A 20,198-nucleotide genomic window follows, 5' to 3' on the forward strand; every position below is an offset into this window, starting at 1 on the left:
CCCCGGGGAATTAAAAGTGCAAGATAGTAGTTATCTTGGGGGTTTTTTGTTATTTTTCTGCCAAGCCGGGGAGCAACTTGCAGCCATTGTAGGGTTAAAAAGGATTCTAGGAAAAAGAAACACCAAATCAACTCTTCCCCCTTTGGACTAGGATCAGGTGACTCAAGCAATCATATGATCGGCGACTCACCAATTGGTTGCAAAATTTTAGCTAGCTTTAAAAAAAAAATAACGTGGGTCACATAGAAAAATGTGCTGATACCTCGATTTGCTTCACCAGCGGTAACAACAATTAGGTCTCTGGATTTGTCAGAGCTAAATTAGACCAAGCAGCAGAAATGGACTGGCAGAAAACGCTGCACTGCTGGCAGGAACGGATCTCTCAAGAATTGGACTCGGTGGTGGATTTTTGGCTTCGGCACTCCCATGATAAGGAATATGGGTGAGTTTCGATTTGTAAAAGGCAGCTCTTTCGGTTTTGCAGTGCAAGCCAAGGCGACGCGGTTAGTTTTATAATACAGGGCATGATTGTATGAATTCGCAGACGAGTTGACGAGTTATGTAGTCCAGACTGATCGGGAGTGATGCGAATATAACCTACTATAACCCTAGGGAGCGGGCGGCATACAAATCTTATTAAAGTTGCAAAGTTGCAAAGTATTAAATGATTAAAAACGCATATTTGAAAGGAATAGGAACTGTGTGCTTGCTACTGTTGCTGTTTTTAAGCAAACACTGTTAAAATGGGAGGGATGCAAAAAAGACCCTTTTAAGGCGAGGAGTTCCTATATAGTCCAACCACTGTAGGCTTCTACCTCTTAGTTTTCAAGTTTAATTTTAAGTTTCAAGTTTAATTTTAAGTTTCAAGTTTAATTTTAAGTTTCAAGTTTAATTTTAAGTTTCAAGTTTAATTTTAAGTTTCAAGTTTAATTTTAAGTTTCAAGTTTAATTTTATTTATAGGCCGCCCAATCCCAGAGGACTCCGGGCGGCTTACAGAGAGGGGAAAGAAAAGAAAATAAAAAAATAAAAAAAAGATAGACAAGTTAAAAAACAACACAGATACATTCATTTCAGTCGGGGCTGGACCTCAACGATGAAGTCAATAGCCCCAGGCCTGCCGGAATAGCCAGGTCTTGTCAGCTTTTCTGAAGGCCGCGAGAGTGGGTGAGTTTTTAGCAATTCCCAATTATTACTTGGGAATAATAGGCATTAACATCCAGCATACTCTGGATTCATGGTGTATGATATAATATCTGGCTGTGATTGGATTCACACATCATGCTAAGCTTAATTTATATTTTCCTTGTGATTAGTGGGTTTTTTTTTAATGAACATCACTAAAGATGGTTTCTTCAGCAAAACGTGGAGAAGCAAAACGGTGACATAATATGTGGCTCAGCTCTTTCTCCTTCTCAATAGTACCCAGAATTTACTAAGATAATTTATTTCTCTTGCTACTTGAAGAAGCCAGCTACAGGTGCCTTCGTTTGGAAAATCATTGCTAATTACCCTGTTAATGCTATTTCTGGGAATTGCTGTTTAGTTTTTTCTTTCTCAGAGATATTTAAATTACTAGTTAGGAATTCTGGGAGTTGTAGTACAATACTTCTGGAAACTTTCAGTCTCTTTCTGTTTCTAAATGCTGCTTCCTCTTTTATTTTATTTTTTGCAGAGGATTCTTTACATGTCTCGACCAGACTGGAAAAGTTTATGATGATCTGAAATATGTATGGCTGCAAGGTCGACAGGTAAGTTTTAGATTTTCTGTTTTTATCCCCATTGAAAGTTGGGAAAGTAAACTGAAGCAACTGACGAGATTTCTTAGTATAAGTCAAGAAAATGTGAGCCTTGGGAATTTTTGAATCCTGGCTTCATGATTCATTTGGAAGGGATGGAATAAAAAAGATAAAAAGATTCAAGGACATACGGAAAAATAGTTTAAGCCAAAAAGTAGGAGCATTTGCTAATTCTTCTAAATATGTTTGGCTCTTACAACCAAAGTTATAGATCCTTGATGGCGAACCTATGGCACGCGTGCCACAGGTTTAGGTTTAGGTTTCATTTTATTTATATGCCGCCCTATTCCCAGCAGGACTCAGGGCGGCGCACAAACCCAAGGAGGGAAAGGGAAACACAAAAAAAACTACAAATACAGGGCATTTAAAAATGACCAACAGCCACACAGATCAAGAGGGGAAGGGAACTCATCAACCCCAGGCCTGCCAACACAGCCAGGTTTTAATGGCTTTTCGGAAGGCCTGGAGAGAGGTGAGGGTCCGAATCTTTGCGGGGAGCTCGTTCCAAAGGGCCGGAGCCGCCACAGAGAAGGCCCTCCCCCGGGTCGTAGCCAGATGGCATTGGCTGGTAGACGGAACCCGGAGGAGGCCAACCCTGTGTGATCTAATGGGTCTTTGGGAGATAATTGGCAGCAGGCGGTCTCTCAAGTACGCAGGTCCAATACCATGAAGGGCTTTATAAGTGACGACTAGCACCTTGAAGCGTATCCGGAGACCAATCGGTAACCAGTGCAGCTCGCGGAGGATAGGTGTAACGTGGGTGTACAGAGGTGCACCCATGATTGCTCGCGCGGCTGCATTCTGGACGAGCTGAAGTCTCCGAATGCTCTTCAAGGGCTGCCCCATGTAGAGTGCATTGCAGTAGTCCAGTCTTGAGGTCACAAGGGCATGACCTCAAGGGGGCATGCGGAGGGCATGCGGAGCCAGTTGTCAGGGCAGGCGCGTGCTGGCCAGCCTTCTTTTGAGGCTGTTTTTCACCCTCTGGGAGAAAAACCGGCCCTACGAGCAAACCAGACGTTCAGGAACGGACTTCTGGTTCACTCGTAGGACTATTCTTTCGCCCTCCGGAGGCTTCAGGAGGCTTCCCTGAAGGCTCCGGAGAGCAAAAAACGGCCCTACGGACAAACCGGAAGTCCATTCCTGAAATTCTGGTTTGGCCATAAGGTCGTTTTTCGCCCTTCGGAGCCTTCAGGGAAAATCCTGAGGCCTCCGGGGAAGCAAGGGAGGCTGTTTTCACCCTCCCTAAGCTCCTAGAAAGCCTCTGGAGCAGTGTTTCTCAACCTTGGTCACCTGAAGATGTGTGGACTTCAACTCCCAGAATCCCTCAGCCAGCTCTGCTGGCTGGGGGATTCTGGGAGTTAAAGTCCACACATCTTCAGGTGGACCAAGGTTGAGAAACACTGCTCTGGAGCCTGGGGAGGGTGAAAAAACCATGGCAAAAGTCGGGTGGGTCTCTGGTCATGTGCAGGTGAGTGAGTCTTGCACATAGCATTATGGGTGTGGCATGCCGGCACACGACCCCCCCTGTGCTCCCCCCGCTTTTGGCATGGGAGCCAAAAAAGGTTCGCCATCCCTGTTATAGATATACCACATTCTTTCAACCTGGAGCAGCCATAATTTTGATTTTAAAAGCTTATTGTAAATTACACATTTTGATTTGTATAAGCCTAGGTTGGTGACTGTTGGGGGCTTTTGGGTGGCATGGGTAAACCTAAGATTTTGATTAAACGCACAAAGCAGGGTAAGATATTTAGCAGATTGTGGGAATGGTGATACTCGGGAAAATATTTAATGTAGCATTTCTGTCTTGAGTTTTCACATAGTTGTTTAGAATAGGGGAAAAGTCCTAGTAGCCCTCCAGATATTGATGAACAACACCTTCCAACAATCCCTGCCAATAAGAAATTGCAATTAGCAGTGTCCAGAGGGTCACAGGTACCCCATATCTGCTTTGCAAGTGAAATACAGGGCTGATTAGTCAATAATTATGAACAAGGTGCTCGCTTCGGCAGCACATATACTAAAATTGGAACGATACAGAGAAGATTAGCATGGCCCCTGCTCAAGGATGACACCCAAATTCGTGAAGCGTTCCATATTTTTAAATGAGAAATATAAGCTGGATTGGAGAAGATGGATTGACTATATTCAAAATAAATACGGGACTAAGAAACTCCAGATAGTTTATGACTGAAGAAGCAAGGAATGATATAATCTGTTTAGTGTTAGCCTAACAAAAGAGGAGTTAAAGCTCAAATGAAAGATGATGCTAACTTTTTAAAAAGTTTATCTTAGAATATCTTTGTTAAAGATTTATACCCTGTATTTGTTCTGGGATGTCGGGGGGGGGGGGAAGGTTGGGGGGGGTTCCGGGGGGGGAGAGTGGAGGGGGAGGTAAATATTTGTAAAAGTTTTTTTCCCAAAAATTTTCAATAAAAAAAAAGTTAAAAAAAATAATTATGAACAAGCACATCCTGACATCATTCTTAGCACTAAGCAGGGGGCAGGCATTAACCTTGGAAGGGAAAAATGTCATAGGGTAGATCAGAGAGTAAAGAGCAATCCTATAAACTTCGTTTGCAGGCCCAGCTGTTTCCTTGTCCATCCAAAGGATGGGCTCTTGGCAAGAAAAAGATTTACCACATTTGGTTAGATGGTGGGTCATGACCCATACCAGAAAACTCAGTTGGATTTTTGCAATCTTTTCCCTCCAAGGTATGGATGTATAGTCGGTTGTATCGAAAAGTACCAAGATTCCGGCGTCCAGAACTCCTACAGGCAGCAAAAGCAGGTAACTTTCCTTGCTGTGAGCTTGTATTTTGGTTATCCGCATAAGACTAGGGCTTCAAGTGAACACACAGCCAACTTCCTTTGACCCACCAATTTTAGTATATGTTAATGAAAATAAAGTAAAGAGGTAACATTTTCCAAAGGAAAGTGCCACCCTCAAGCTTAACTCTTATTGATAATAATGCTTATGGATTACCATAAAGCATTTTTTTAAAAAATAAAAATAAAAATTGGAGATTGCAACTGTGTGCTTCGTTTGGAAGTGTGTTCGCAAACAAGGAAAAAGGGAGTATTTAAATAAGGGGAGTCAAACCCACAGCCCATGGGTTGTATGGGTCACACGCAGGCCACACCCATGCCCTGTTTAGCGAAGTGGGAAAAAAGTCCGTGGCACGACAAAACCGCGCCCGATTAAACCGCGTCGCTGATGTCATCAACAGGGCGACAACAGCGAGCGCTGAGAAAAGGGCGCTTTAAATAGCACTTTGAAAGCAAGCCGATTCAGGTAAGGGTTAGGTTTAGGATTAGCTTTAGGGTTAGGTTTAGGGTTAGGTTTAGGTTTAGCATTAGTTTAAGGGTTAGGTTTAGGGTTAGGTTAAGGGTTAGGTTTAGGGTTAGGGTTAGGTTTAGGATTAGGTTTAGGGGGGTTAGGTTTAGGGGTTAATTTTAGGTTTAGCGTTTACAGCGTGCTTTTTTCTCCCCGCTGTTGTCGCGCTGTGATGACGTCAGCTACGCGGTTTCGTCGAGCGCCCTTTAGTCGAACGCAGTTTTGTGGCAGAACCAAAAAGTCATGATACCTCACGTGATGATGCCATGACGACACGGGTTTGACACCCCTGACTTAGATGGTTCAGCATATCCCAAAAGTTTTAAGGAGATGTGATGACATGGGAAAATCCCTCATTTGCTTTTTGATAAATACCGTATTTTTCGGAGTATAAGACGCAGGTTTTTCCCTCAAAAAAGAGGCTGAAAATCTGGGTGCGTCTTATACATCGAATACAGCATTTTTTGCCTCCCGAAGCCCCACCCCCTTCACTAAAATGGCCATGCATACCCTTATGGAGGCTTTCAGAGAGCTCCTGGGGGCTGGGGAGGGCAGAAATGAGCAAAAACCGGGCTGTTTTTGCCCCCCCATCCCCCAGGAGCACTCTGCACGGCCGCCCCAAGAATATTCATGCCTTTTATTTGAAAAAGATTGGGCCCGTTTTTGTGAAAAATGGGTCATTTGGGGGAGGTTTGCAGAGTTCAAAAACTTTTTTTTCCTTTTGGAAAGCTCTTTAACTGATTGATGAGAATTACATTGATCAGTGCTGTGCCAGCAAAAACACCTACCTATCCACTATATTTCTCTCTATCTCTATTACTCTCTCTATTCCTCTACCTACCTACCTAACTACACACTCTCTCCCTACCTATCTACTGTATTTCTCTCTCTATTTCTCTCTCTCTCTCTATCCCTTTATTTACCTACCTACCTACCTACGTACCTACCTAACTACTCTCTCTCTCCCTCCCTACCTATCTACTGTATTTCTCTCTATTTCTCTCTCTATCCCTCTACCTACCTACCTCCACTCTCTCTCTCCTTACCTATCTACTGTATTTTTCTCTCTATCTCTTTCTATTTCTCTCTCTCTCTCTATCCATCTACCTACCTATCTATACTCTCTCTCTCTCTCTCTCTCCCCCTCCCTCCCTCCCTTTATCTACCTACCTATGTAACTACTCTCACTCTCGCTCCCTCTACCTACCTACCTACTTTAAAAAAAAATTTGCCTCTTCAAAACCTTGGTGCATCTTATACTCCGGTGCATCTTATGCTCCGAAAAATACGGTAGATATTCTGAAGCTGACTATGACATTTATTTTGAGAAAGTGCTTTGAAAATTAAAGATGTTGTCACTTACCTTAAACAAATTGAGAAGCCTTGGTGTTCAGGGTAAGTTTTCAAAAATCATGAGGGGTTGAATGGCTAGGTAAGTTAGGAAGGAGGAGATAACCTTGAAAGATCTAATGCTTTGGAATAGCAATGGATATGAAGGACAAATATACAAAATGGGGGATTTATGGATTGGAAACACTTTATCTGAAGACGACTTTGAGCTATGGTTATCACCCGTAATCTGAACATTACTCAGTAGTGTAAGATAACTGCTAGAAAGACAAATCTGATTTGTCTTTCAATAACTGCTAGAAAGACAAATCCAATTCTGGGCTGCATAAGAGAGTGTATCAATAATGCAATGAAGTCATTATTTCTTTTTCTCTTGGCATTAGTGAAACCTGATCTGGAGTGCTGTATTTGATTTTTTGGGTATCTGTATTTCCAGTTAGGTATTCATAAATTAGAAAAGATTCAGAGGAGAACAACAAAAGTGATACATGGATTTGAGGATCATGCCCTATAAGGACAGGCTAAAGGACCTAGGGATGTTCCCTCTGTAGAAAAGACAAATGAGGGAAGATATTATAGGCACATAAAAGAGAAAATGTAGAGAAGATGATCAAGAATTATTTTCCATGGGCACTAGGACCAGATATATTGCATCTAAGTTGAAACTAGATTTCATTTAAATGTAAAGGGGGAGAAAGTTCCTGACAGCAAATTGTGGGTTCATCATCTTTGAGGATTTTAAGGAAGAGGTAGGACAGCTACCTCTTGAGGATGGCGTACTTGGCTTTCCTACACATTGCAGAAGGTTGAAATAGATGATCCATGTGCTCTCTTTCAACTCTACATTCTGGGACTCTGTGAAAGACCATAAACTGGATAGTAATAACATTTGGTGTTTACATTTGTTAAGTAACCCAAGGAACAACCCTGAAGGTGAACCTTTATAGTTGAACTGTCTTAAGAAGACAAACTGTAGGCTCAGTTTGGTCTAGTGGATAAGGCACCAGACTACAAAACCGGAGACCCTGAGTTCAAATCCCTTCTTAGCCCTGAAAGCCAGCTGGGTGACTTTGGGCCAATCACTCTATCTCAGTCCAACTCACCTCCACAAGGCTGCTCTTGTGAGGAAAATAGAGAGCCGAGGTGGCGCAGTGGTTAGAGTGCTGTACTGCAGCCACTTCAGCTGACTGTTATCGGCAGTTCGGCGGTTCAAATCTCACCGGCTCAGGGTTGACTCAGCCTTCCATCCTTCCGAGGTGGGTAAAATGAGGACCCGGATTGTTGTTGGGGGCAATATGCTGACTCTATAAACCGCTTAGAGAGGGCTGAAAGCCCTATGAAGCGGTATATAAGTCTAACTGCTATTGCTAATAGGGGAGAGGTATGTTTGCAGCCTTGAGCTGTTTGCCAAAGTAATAAAGTTGGTATAAAAATAACTAAACAAAGTACATGAGAAATTGTAATATAGTACTGGAGACTTTTGTTAAGCTACCATGTTTTCCCCAAAATAAGACAATATCTTATTTTCTTTTTACCTCTGAAATAAATGCTTGGCCTTATTATTTTGGAGCTGCAGGAGGCAGCGAGTGTGGTCGCCTCGTGGCTGCTGCTGTGTTGCAATATTTTTTGGGAGGGCTTATATTCAGGGGAGGGCTTATTTTAGCGCATGTGCTCAAAAGCTCAATTGGACTTATTATCTGGGGAGGTCTGATTTTGGGGGAAACAGGGTATTTCTGGATTCCAGCTCATTCACTTGGCCTTCCTGCCATGCTCGCTTTCTGTGAAGAGTTTCATAGCAAATGCATTTATAAAAAGGGGGAGGGATAGGTTGAGCTCATTTTCTGGGCGCAAGCTAAAAGAAAGAGGAGTGAGAGACCACTATCCAATTCCATTTCTTTTCTCAAGGAGGGGAATTCCTGCTGAGACATGCACGAGTGGCTCCACCTTCCCAGAAATGTGCCTTTGTCCTGACCCGTGATGGCCGGCCTGTGAAAATCCAGCGTACCATTTTTAGCGAGTGTTTTTATGTTCTTGGGTTGGATGAACTTGGTCGAGCTACAGGGGAATCTCATTATCAGGTCAGACCGTGAGAGCTGAAAATCAAAGTTCCTGTTACTTTCTTAAAACTGTTTCCCATTTGGCACCCCCCAGTGCTCTTGGCTTGCTTTTAGCGATCAGGTCTCTGGTTGGGGCTAGTGAAAATTGGCTCCATTATAATCTAATATATCTGGAGGGAGCCAGTTTGGGAAAGGCTGCTGGAGAATAACATGGCCTTCAAACTTGTTTATTCTACTTCGCTCCGATTAGCACCCTTTCCTGAAACCAGGCACAACTTCTAATGCATATAAATAAAGTGGCATAAATTGGGTGGGCCCGCTTTACCTCATGATGCTGCAGTTAGAGATGGTCTTCCTGTCTCTATGGATACGAGGGTTCTACTGATAGAATCTGGGGAAGAATATCCACAATGATCTCTATGGGAAATGGCCTGTCAGAACACTGGAATCGTGGCACGACAAAACCGCGCTCATCAAAATCGCGGTGATAAAATCGCGGCGCTAAAGCCGCAACGTCATCACCGTGCGTCATCACCACCGCGACAACAGTGCGGCAACAGAAGGGCGCTTTAAAACGGCGCCGCGGCAGAAAGCCGATTTCAATTAAGGTAAAGGTTAGGATTAGGTTTAGGGATTTGTTTTAGGGTTAGGTTTAGCGTTAGTTTTAGGGTTAGGTTTAGGGTTAGGTTTAGGGTTAGGTTTAGGGTACTGAGTGCTTGGGAATGAGCGGATTTACCCTCCGCGATTATCTCATTGCAGTAGGGTTGCGTTTTTCCTTAGCGCTTAGAACGGCGTGAATTAGTCTTCGCGCTTATGTCTCCGTGGATAAGGGCTTCACGGATTTGTGGTGGAACCGACTGGAATGACATCTTGCAGGAACTTCTTGGTTTTACAAGTAGTGGTTTGTAAGGAGAGCTACAGGGCTTAATTTCTCCCATAGATGAATAGCTGGGCAGATGCCAATGTTGTCCCATTCCAATCCAATATAAACAAAAAGCTCCTGGAGTGAATAAAATGTGGTAACCCTAGGTATGCTCTTCTGAGCCCAGACAGATTCAAACCACATGTTGCTCAGCAACCTCTATGCTATGAGGTCCGATCCCACGCCTGTAGAATTAAGCTCTTAGCAATAGCAATAGCAGTTAGACTTATATACCGCTTCATAGGGCTTTCAGCCCTCTCTAAGCGGTTTACAGAGTCAGCATATCGCCCCCACAGTCTGGCTCCTCATTTTACCCACCTCGGAAGGATGGAAGGCTGAGTCAACCTTGAGCCGGTGAGATTTGAACAGCCGAACTGCAGAACTGCAGTCAGCTGAAGTAGCCTGCAGTGCTGCATTTAACCACTGCGCCACCTCGGCTCTCTTGTTTCCTCTGGGGTTAGAAGGGAACTCGGGAATAGAAAATCTCTACTTAAAAGATAACACTGTGGTTATAATGGCATTCCTATTGGCAGAGGGAGGCCCTTTCAATGATGGAAGCCATCGTGCGCTGGGTGAGAGAGGATTCCTCTGAGTTGGGTCGTCCACAGCTGGCAGGCGCTCTCCCACATGACTCTATGGCTGTCCCCATGATGCTCCTCAACTTAGTGGATCAGCTGTCAGAAGGAGATGTGGAGGTTGCAAACCGCTTCAAGGACTTGGACAACTGGTCTGCTCAAAGAATTCTGAGTCACCTTCAGGTAAAGAAATGGATGGGGTCAGCTTCCCTCTCCATAAACATGTTTGCCTCACCTCTGATAACATTACCAGCCATCTTATTTTCTTGTAGAGAAATGGTGCTGCAGTTTTGGAGAATGTTTCTGAAGATGGCAAGGAATTGCCAGGGTGTTTGGGAAGACAGCAGAATCCTGGTAAAAAGTGACTCAGAGGCCAGGATGCTTTTGCATTCTCTAATTTGAAATATATAGAATGTATATATGATTTTATAAAACACACTCACATTCTTATAGTAGTTCACTTTATTGTCATTGCACCTCGTACAAGGAAATTAAATGCCCTCTTCAGTGTGAATGTTGAATGAATGTTGAATGTTTATTTTATTTATATGCTGCCCTTTTCCCCCGAAGGGGACTCAGGGTGGCTCACAACTCAACCAAGGGAGGGGGATACAGACAAAAAATTAAAACAACGCACAACAATACATAATTTAAAACACACAACAGTCATACCATTCGAGAAGGGGGGCAAAAGCTCTTTAGCCCCAGGCCTGTCGGAACAGCCAGGTTTTAAGGGCTTTGCGGAAGGCCTGGAGGGTGGTGAGGGTTCGAATCTCCATGGGGAGTTTGTTCCAGAGGGTCGGAGCAACCACAGAGAAGGCTCTCCTCCGGGTAGTCGCCAGTCGACACTGGCCGGCGGATGGAATTCGGAGGAGGCCTAATCTGTGGGATCTAATCGGTCTAGAGCAGTGGTCCCCAACCTTTTTATCGCCGCGGACCAGTCAGCCTTTGATAATTTTACCGTGGCCTGCTGAGCGCGCGCAGGGGTGGAGGGGCGTTGTTCGCGACGACACATTGATTGTTTATATATCAGATTGTTTTGATTAAACAACTTTTATTTTATTGTATTTAAACATACCTTACAAAATAAAATACAATTACATAAATATAAAGTACCATGATAATATACAGTTTGGGTTGCTTTGTTTACCATCCCTTCCTCCTGTTATAACACCACCTTATTTTCCCTTTCTTTTCTCCCTTCCTCCCTTCTCTACTTTCTTCCTTCCTGCTCTCCTTTCCCTTCCTTCTTCCCTTACCTTTCTCCTACTCCTGCTCTTCCTCTTCCCCTTTCTACCCTCTCTCCCCCTCTTTCTCTCCTTTCCACCCTCCTCTCCTTACCTCTTTCTTCTTTCCATCTTCCTTTCATTCTCTCCTCCTTTCTCCCTTTCTCCCAACTCCCTTTCTGGGAGTTGAAGTCCACACACTTTCAAGTCTCCAAGGTGGAGAAAGACTGATCTATCTAATTAATATAATTATTTCTCCCTCTCTTTTTCACTCTCTCTCCAGCGCACACACGCAAATGCATAGGGCAGCCCACCTCACACACAGGTAACTCCGGGCAGCTTACGGGAAGAGGACAGCCGACCACTCAACCACGCGGGGAGGGGGGGCAGGATTTCACCAAGAAAAGTTAACTTTCCTGCGAAAGGGGCCGGCAGCCTCTCAGCTGTTCCCGTCCGGGGAGACGCGGGGGCGTGGCGGAAGCCCGGCTGCCGTTTCTCTTGCTGAGGGCGAGAGGAAGTTCTCTGCGGGCGGCTGCCGCTGCCCCCACGCTCTCGGAGGCGGCGATCCCATTCACGAAGAGGCAGGAGGAGAGGTGGGGCCAGCGGCAGCCGCCCACACAGAACTTCCACGCGCTTCAGGGGCTTCTGCCGGGCGGCGGGAGCCCCGGAAGCGAGAGGAAGTTCTCTGCGGGTGGCTGCCGCTGCCCCCACGCTCTCGGAGGCGGCGATCCCATTCACGAAGAGGCAGGAGGAGAGGTGGGGCCAGCGATCATGGCCCCCGGTCGCTGCGCGGCCCGGTGCCAGGTACTCCACGGCCCGGCACCGGTCCGCGGACCGGGGGTTGGGGACCACTGGTCTAGAGGAGGTAATTGGCAGCAGGCGGTCTCTCAAGTACCCAGGTCCAATACCATGAAGGGCTTTATAAGTGATGACTAGCGCCTTGAAGCATATCCGGAGACCAATAGGCAGCCAGTGCAGCTCGCGGAGGATAGGTGTTATGTAGGTGAACCGAGGTGCACCCACGATTGCTCGCGCGGCTGCATTCTGGACAAGCTGGAGTCGCCGAATGCTCTTCAAAGACTGCCCCATGTAGAGCACATTGCACCTCGTACAACGAAATTAAATGCCCTCTTCAGTGTGCATTATAACTGTAAAAATAAAACAAACAGATCCTTCACATTCTGTACAATTGAATTGAAAACTCGATATTGCATTAATATTGAACTACTATATACAGAAATATTGCATATAGCAGAGAACGATCAGAAGATAGCAGTAGTTATAGATGTTACTAAGTGACAAAAACATCAGGAAGTATAAGAAGCTGGAGAAGTACCACGTCTGAAGGAAGAATCAGAGAAAATAAAAGCCACAGTGGTCCTAGCTGTGTGAGGAGCTGAGGTGGTATTCAGCAGGTTCTGACCAGTTCTGGAGAACCGGTAGCAGAAATTTTGAGTAGTTCTGGAGAAACCATAAATACCACTTAAGTCTGGTCCCACCCCCATCTATTCTCTGTCTCCCACGTCCCAGCTGATTGGGAGGAAATTGGGATTTTGCATTAACCTTCCCCTGGAGTGGGGTGGGAATGGAGATTTTACAGTATCCTTCCCCTGCCACACTCACCAAACCATGCCCACAGAACCGGTAGTAAAAAAAAAATTGAATCCCACCATTGGGTGGGAGTACATTGGGCTGTAACTCCTAAACTGGGGGGACTGGCTCCAAAAGATCTCAGGAATGACGTCGGAGCTCTCCGTCCATAAAAATGCAGTATTGTTGAAACTCTTGTCCTGACCTTTAACTTGAAACGGGCAAAATGGTGCATCATAGGACAACACATTTTGAACCAAGGTACCTCAAGTGGGCTAAATTGCAGAACGTATCCAAAATTCAGGGTCAATGTCTCCCAAGGGAATGAAATTTGGAAAAGTTGTGGCTGCTTCAGTGCTACTGGCTGTCAGGTGATCTTCGTTTTCAACTTTCCTTGAAGATTTCCTAGCCAGTCTTGCAATCCCTCCCTCATCCAGCCCCCGGGCCACTTATCTCCCTGCTGGGAAGGGAAGAGAAGGGAAAGGAGGAAGAAAGGAGATTTCTGATCAGATTCCTCCAAGAAAACTTAATGGGGAAGCTGGCAGGAAGTTGGAAGCTGCATCTGCTCCCACTGCTTTCCCCCCCCCTACTCTTGGTCTTTCTGTTTTTCTGTTTTGGTAAGGAAATATCTCTGAATCGAATGACCGAGTGGGGCACAATTTGTCTAGTACTAATTTATGAATTGACTGTAATTAGGGGCAAGATGTTCTGAATGATTTGGTTTGTTCCTTCCTGTTCATTTTCGAGGTCATGCAATTGAAGCAGGCTGGTTCTTGCTCCGTTGTGCCATGCGCCAGCTTAACTCAGGCCTCCAGTCCCAAGCAGTGGACAAATTCATGAAACAGCCATTCCGTTCAGGCTGGGATCCTGAACATGGGGGACTCTTCGCCTTCCAAGATGTTGATGGTTTCTGCCCCACTCAGGTATGGACCATAAAGTCTTATTTTCACCACAAAACTGAAACTCCCACCCTTCGCTCAAACCTCAGGGTGCCGTCGGCCAGACAGTGTCGGCTAGCGACCCCCAGGGGGAGAGCCTTCTCTGTGGGAGCGCCTTCCCTCTGGAATGAGCTGCACCCGGAGTTTCGTATAATCCTTGACCTCCGGTCCTTCCGACGCGCCCTAAAAAGTTGGCTTTTCCAGCAAGCCGGCCTGGCCTGAACAAAATAAAAGAAATGATATATTATTGTTAATTTTAATCGAATTTTTTAAAAATGTTATTGTTAATCTCAATTGGGTTTGTTTTTTGGATACTCTATCTAATTTTTTTTTAAACTTTTGTAATATGTGTTGTTTTTTTTAAATGTTGTACGCCGCCCTGAGTCCTTGGGAGAAGGGCGCCATATAAATCCAATAAACTAAACTAAACTAAACTAAACTAACTAAACTAAACTAAACATTAGGGACACTTTTTTCCTATTTTTCTTTCACACTTTTCTGCAGCTAGAGTGGAGAATGAAACTTTGGTGGCCACACACAGAGGCCATGGTTGCATTCCTGATGGGTTTTGCTGAAACTCAAGACCAAGAGCTTGTGGAGCTATTTCACCAGGTGGCCGATTATGCCTTTGCTAAGGTACCTTTGAAGACTGAAAGCTGGGAATCATGGAATCTCTTTAGCCTCGGGAAGTAGGTGTATTTGAGTTAGTTAGGAAAGAGTAGGGGGAAATTAGAGATAAAGGTAGAAAATGCTCTGCGGTTTCATTTCATGAAAACACTTCATGAATCCGTGGGAAATTGCTATTAATGTTTCATAAGCAATATCAGCTTTGAGGGACTGAATATGGTTTTGTATGAGGATAGATTCTTTGCTTAGTGTCTGGAAGAATGTCAACACTCTAATGCAGTGTTTCTCAACCTTGGCAACTTGAAGATGTCCGGACTTCAACTGCTGGCTGGGGAATTCTGGGAGTTGAAGTCCGGACATCTTCAAGTTGCCAAGGTTGAGAAACACTGCTCTAATGTATTTGATAAAAATGAGGTGTTATCTCTTTATTTTTTTAGCTGTTTAGACAGCCTGTTTTTCCTTCAGAACTTTTTGACAACACACAAAGCGTTTTCTTCTCTCATTTTTCCCTACAACAACTCCCTCTTTCAGTACGATTGAGCTGGAAGAAAGAAGATGGCCCATTATTACTCTGTGAGGTTCTATCACTAGTGAGGATTTGAACTCCTGTGCCAGTCCAGCTTTATTTTCACATTCACAGCTTCATAATCAAAATAGAAATTGTGTGCTTTGGCTTTTTCTCCAAATGTAGCTTGTTTTTCAACACCATTATTTTTTGTTACTAGAAGCCTTAAATGTCTTTTGCATAGACCTTTAAGTTATTAGGAATCCTCCAGATTGTGCTAGACAATTCCTATCATAGTTTCTTCTATTATCTTTAGCCTTCAGATACAAAGCTGTTTCATGCTTTCTCACATCCTTCCTGCTCATAGCACAAAGAACCATGAAGGGTTAGTATTCATAAATTCTGGAAGGATTGCTAAATGGATACTGGGGACAACAACAGGATGCTGGTTCATTGTCCTGTTGCTGAACAAACAGAACAAATCCTTTCACACCACAGCAATATTATTACTTGATCACAAATAGAGAAATTAGAATTCTTCAATGGCCAAGTGTAATTGGACAAGGAAGGAATTTGTCTCCAATGCATAAGCTCTCAGTATACATACTAACTCCAAGTGATAAATCATGATCATAATCATCATAAAATACATTCATTCTAAATCATAAGATACAACTTAGATGTCTACTATCTACTGGATGTGCATGTTTGTTTTATTACTCTCCTCATTAGACTTGCACTGTTAAACAAAGACGACAGACATTTCTGTATATGCAAAATAATAATAATTATGATATAGAGTGCAGGAGTTGGGGAACAATCATTTTTGAAAGTGTGGCTCCTATTTGTGTCCCCTTGTAATATATCCGGAATTGACAGCCTATATGAAATAATTGTATGTTATCTTCACAGTGTTCATAGATAATATACTGGTAGTCGTTGACTTATGACAGTGGTTCCCAAACTTGGCAACTTTAAGACTTGTGGACTTCAACTCCCAGAATTTTCCAGCCAGCTCTGCTCTCCACAAGTCTTAAAGTTGCCAAGTTTGGGAACCACTGACTTATGACTTCAGTTGAATCCAAAATTTATTTTACTATGCAAGATGGTTGTTAAATGAATCCCCCCCTCTTTATAACCTTCCTTGCCACAGTTGTTAATTGAATCCTGCAGTTGTTAATTTAGTCATGTGGTTGTTGAGTGAATCTGGTTTTCCCATTGACTTCTGCTTGTCAGAAGATCACAAAAGGCACATGACCCCAGGACATTGCAAGCGTCCTAAATAAATTGCCAAGCATCCAGATTTTGATCATATGACCGTGGGGATGCTGCAACAGTTTGCAAGTGTGAAAAATAGTCACTTTTTTTTCAGTGCAAGTGTAACTTCATAGACTCATTAAAAAATGGTTTCAAGTCAAGGATTACTTGCATTAGTGTCCACTGAACTTCAGTTCTCCTTTATCCTAGTCCAGCATCCTGTTCTCCACTTCCGTCCTGCTGTTTGATCGTTCCATGTTACGTAGTGTAATTGCTATCGTGTTTGTTTATTCCTTAGTTCCGTGATCCGGGACTAGCAGGAGAATGGTTTGGGTATCTGAACCAGGAAGGCAAGGTGGCTCTCACAATCAAAGGAGGGCCATTTAAAGGTAAAATAAAGAAATAATAAGGTGGGGAAGGGCCTTTAGCCTAAAGGTAGCTGTGTAAATGGGAAATCAGCAGAAATAAAATAACTTGTGAACTCAACTATGGACCCATAAAAATAAAATAAAATGTGAACTCCACCGTAGAATGCAAAAAGTAATTAAGCAAGAGTACTTCACCTTTCCCTGCAATATATTGTAAGACATATATGCATATAAGTTGACAGGGGAGGGGATGAAATTTGCACTGATAATGTTACCTAGTAGAATAATGAAGTGTTTGTAAGCAAAATAACCACGCTTGAGAACACCAAGAATCCCACAATTCATCTCTGAGGTGCAGATATTCTCTTCAGTCATAATTGATTTCCTTATCTCTGTTTGCGCTTCCTTCGTGGAAGTGTCCTGTTGTAGATTGTCCATCAACAAGACAAAATCTTATCCTGGCAGATCTCAAAAGAGCCGAGGTGGCGCAGTGGGTAGAGTGCAGTAATGCAGGCTACTCCAGCTGACTGCTATCTGCAGTTCGGCGGTTCAAATCTCACCGGCTCAAGGTTGACTCAGCCTTCCATCCTTCCGAGGTGGGTAAAATGAGCACCCAGATTGTTGGGGGCGATATGCTGACTCTGTAAACCGCTTAGAGAGGGCTGAAAGCCCTATGAAGCGGTATATAAGTCTAACTGCTATTGCTATTGTAGATCTCTTCCTGGGAGTCCATTCATTCCTCCCTCCCTTACACCAAGGGCAGTTAATTAAAGAACCATCACTTGGTCTTGAATGGGAAGGTACCATTTTTGCTTTCCACAAATTCATCTTTAAACAGAACATTGGAGCAAAATAGTTTCGGAAAGCAGACTTGCAAGATTCTGTTACTATGGTTGTTACAATATATGGCATTATTTCTTGGTCTGGTCTTCCTTTTTTGTTCCAACACATTTATAGTTTTATTGATCTTATGGTTCCCATAAGATGAAAGCGTTTTGTTGATTTTGGCAGTACTTTAGTGGGGAAAGGAGCTCTGAAGAATATACAAAAACCAGACAGGGCCATGTATATGAGGTTTTTTAATAGTTTAAAAATAATCCCTTTCTTTTTTTCTCTTTGCAGGTTGTTTCCATGTTCCTCGTGCTCTCTATATGTGTGAAGAAATTCTGAAATCCTTGTTGGAAACAAAATCCGCCATTCAGAAATGAAATGTTCTTTTTACTTTTGTAAAAGGCTGCATTTTCTATATTTTCTGCCCTCTGGAGAGTCTAATAAAAATGATCTTTTCTGATCATTTTAAAACTCACCCCTCAAAGCCACCCAAATCTCATTTTAGAAGCCAAACATCTGTTTTTACTTGTGATTTTTTTTTGTTTTAGATACTTTAGGAAAAGGAAGTCCCTATCATTTCTCACTTCAGATTTAAACTGGTTGGTTATTTTTTTATCTGTGATCTGACTAAATTTGGCAACACCATTATTGTGCTGTCCCAACAGTATATAGCTAATATAGGAATTAAGAGCTGTCTCCTTTAAGAAACTACCTCATGGGAAATGTAATTAGCTCATGGGAAATGTAGTCCCATAACATGTGACCACATCTGTGCTCCCTGATTGGGCAGTGGGGTACTGATGATGTCACATGTTATGGGACTACATTTCCCATGAGGTAATTGCATTACCCAAGAGGTAGTTTCTTAAAGGAGACAGCTCTTAATTCCTATATTAGCTGGGGCAGAACAATTATGAATAAATCTGTGGACTGCTATAGAGCCACATTTTATACACTTCTTAAAAGAGCAGATAGATGGTTAAAGGTAAAAATTATTTGCATTTTCTATTGGGGTGGGAAAATATTTTTTAATCTCTGCTTTCTCTCCCTGATCATGATTTACTTATCGGTCAGTGCCAAACATGTGCCATTTCAATTTAGATCTGTGCAATAAGAAGACATATGTGCTGGCTGGGGGATTCTGGGAGTTGAAGTCCACGGGACTTAAAGTCGTCAAGGTTGAGAAACACTGGACTAGAACGTTTCATCACTAAGCATCGTGCTTAAGTGAGTTATGCCTTTTTTTGCCATGGTCATTAATGAGATCCTGTCATCATTAAGCAAAGTCAGCTTCCTCTATTGACTTTTCATTTTCAAAGCTTCCTGGGAAAGTTGCAAATGCAATCATGTGATTCTGGGATGCTGGTTTGATCACATGATGCTACATCAAGTCATAAGTGTAAGGAGGGGTTGTAAGTCCCTTTTTTTCCAGCACTGTCATAATTTTGAGCAGTTGTTAAATGAGTGGGTTGTAAGTTGAGGATTAGCTACACACAGTGCTGCTTCCTTAACCACACTACTAGGTGGATTTGGCTGAGAGGACTTGCCAGCTACGGTAGCTAAAGGAAGATCAGAATTCACCATCTCCCAATTCTAGTCCAGCATCTTAACCACTGTGCCTTTTTAATAAGAAATAACATTAAAAAAATAAAACAACATTTTGATTGACTCGCTTCCACATTTAATTCTGAGGTAATTTAGAACCGTACTCTAAAACAGCACTCCCCAACCTTTGTGGCTTGGCCTGTGAGCAGTAGGCTGGCATTACACGCACACATAGCTCAACTACAAGTTGAGCTGTGCATGGATGCCTTCCGCTTGTGTGAGTTGAGCTGTGTGTCTGCATGCATCACTACCCATGCATGCACGCCTCCAGACCAATGATAAAAAAAAGGTTGTAGGTAGGGATCTTGTTTGTCTCACTTTGAGTGTTTGCGTGTTTGTGTGTGTTGAGTGTGTATACCTATGTGTTCTCACCCCCCCCTCCGTCCAGGAACGAAAGCCAAAACAAACGTAAAAGAGAATGTTTTTTAATCAGTCCAAACTCTCGTTGGCTGCAAGCCCAAAATAAACAAAGAGATAAGCACTCTGGCAGCAAGTCCTACAAACCTTGGCAGCAATGCAAACAAACTCTCAGAGCAATCACATTCGCCAAGTTGGTTTCTCTTAACTGTGAACGTTGACTTCTGCAAAAGGGAGTGGCACAAGCAGTCTCTTTTATAATCAGGAGAGAACCTTAATAAGCATCAGCTGAGCTTAATCATCTCGTATAATTACGCAATTCTTGCCCGAGTAGCCCTTCGACGGCGTGCATCCCGAAACAACTCACAAGTGTTTTCCGGATCACTCCCTCTGATCCAAGCTCTGGCACCACCTGGTGGCCAACCAGTCTCTCCTCACCCTGCTCGGAGTCGGCACCGTGTCCAGGGTCCTCCACCTCTTCCAGGGCCGACTCATAAGACCCCCTCCCTGTCGGAGTCTGGCGACAGCTCCAACAGCTCCTACTGGGCCGCAACACCTATGTATACACATTTTTTTTCCTTCTGTCAATTGAACCTGATTCTCGGAAGGCTGACTGACAGGTCCCTGCAGTTTTCTTGGCAAGGTTTTTCAGAAGTGTTTTGCCTTTGTTTTCTTGCTACAGCTGAGAAAGAATGACTGGCCCAGGATCACCCAGGTAGGTTTGTGCCTGAGACAGGACTAGACCTTACGTTCTCTTGGTTTTAGCCTGATGCAGAGATGATTCCATAGAAGTCCTTAACTAAATAGAAGATATAGAAATATTAATAAACTTCTGGGTTGGATTTCATCATTTATT

The 20,198-nt window shown here is 43.5% G+C and overlaps 1 protein-coding gene and 1 non-coding gene across 2 annotated transcripts; both read left to right on the plus strand.

Moving 5' to 3' along the window:
• Positions 1–95: 95 nt before the first annotated feature.
• Positions 96–17,809, plus strand: RENBP (renin binding protein). The gene is made up of 10 exons (XM_032211841.1): positions 96–442; positions 1,674–1,749; positions 4,513–4,588; positions 8,390–8,562; positions 9,997–10,221; positions 10,311–10,392; positions 13,602–13,777; positions 14,297–14,428; positions 16,480–16,570; positions 17,672–17,809. Exons 1-10 carry the CDS (start codon positions 339–341, stop codon positions 17,755–17,757), a joined length of 1,221 nt encoding a protein of 406 aa, XP_032067732.1. The 5' UTR covers positions 96–338; the 3' UTR covers positions 17,758–17,809.
• On the plus strand, positions 3,794–3,900 carry LOC116505098. The gene has a single exon (XR_004254887.1). It is a non-coding gene; the product is annotated as a U6 spliceosomal RNA (small nuclear RNA).
• Positions 17,810–20,198: the final 2,389 nt, after the last annotated feature.

The sequence above is a fragment of the Thamnophis elegans genome, chromosome 2 (assembly GCF_009769535.1).
Source record: "Thamnophis elegans isolate rThaEle1 chromosome 2, rThaEle1.pri, whole genome shotgun sequence".
NCBI lineage: Eukaryota > Metazoa > Chordata > Lepidosauria > Squamata > Colubridae > Thamnophis > Thamnophis elegans.

What these genes read in the sequence shown, in the direction of transcription:
- RENBP (XM_032211841.1), top strand. Translation starts at nt 339, where the DNA reads ATGGACTGGCAGAAAACGCTGCACTGCTGGCAGGAACGGATCTCTCAA. An exon ending in TATGGCTGCAAGGTCGACAG is followed by an intron (nt 1,750 to 4,512) that starts GTAAGTTTTAGA and finishes TTTCCCTCCAAG; the next exon opens with GTATGGATGTATAGTCGGTT. An exon ending in GAATTCTGAGTCACCTTCAG is followed by an intron (nt 10,222 to 10,310) that starts GTAAAGAAATGG and finishes ATTTTCTTGTAG; the next exon opens with AGAAATGGTGCTGCAGTTTT.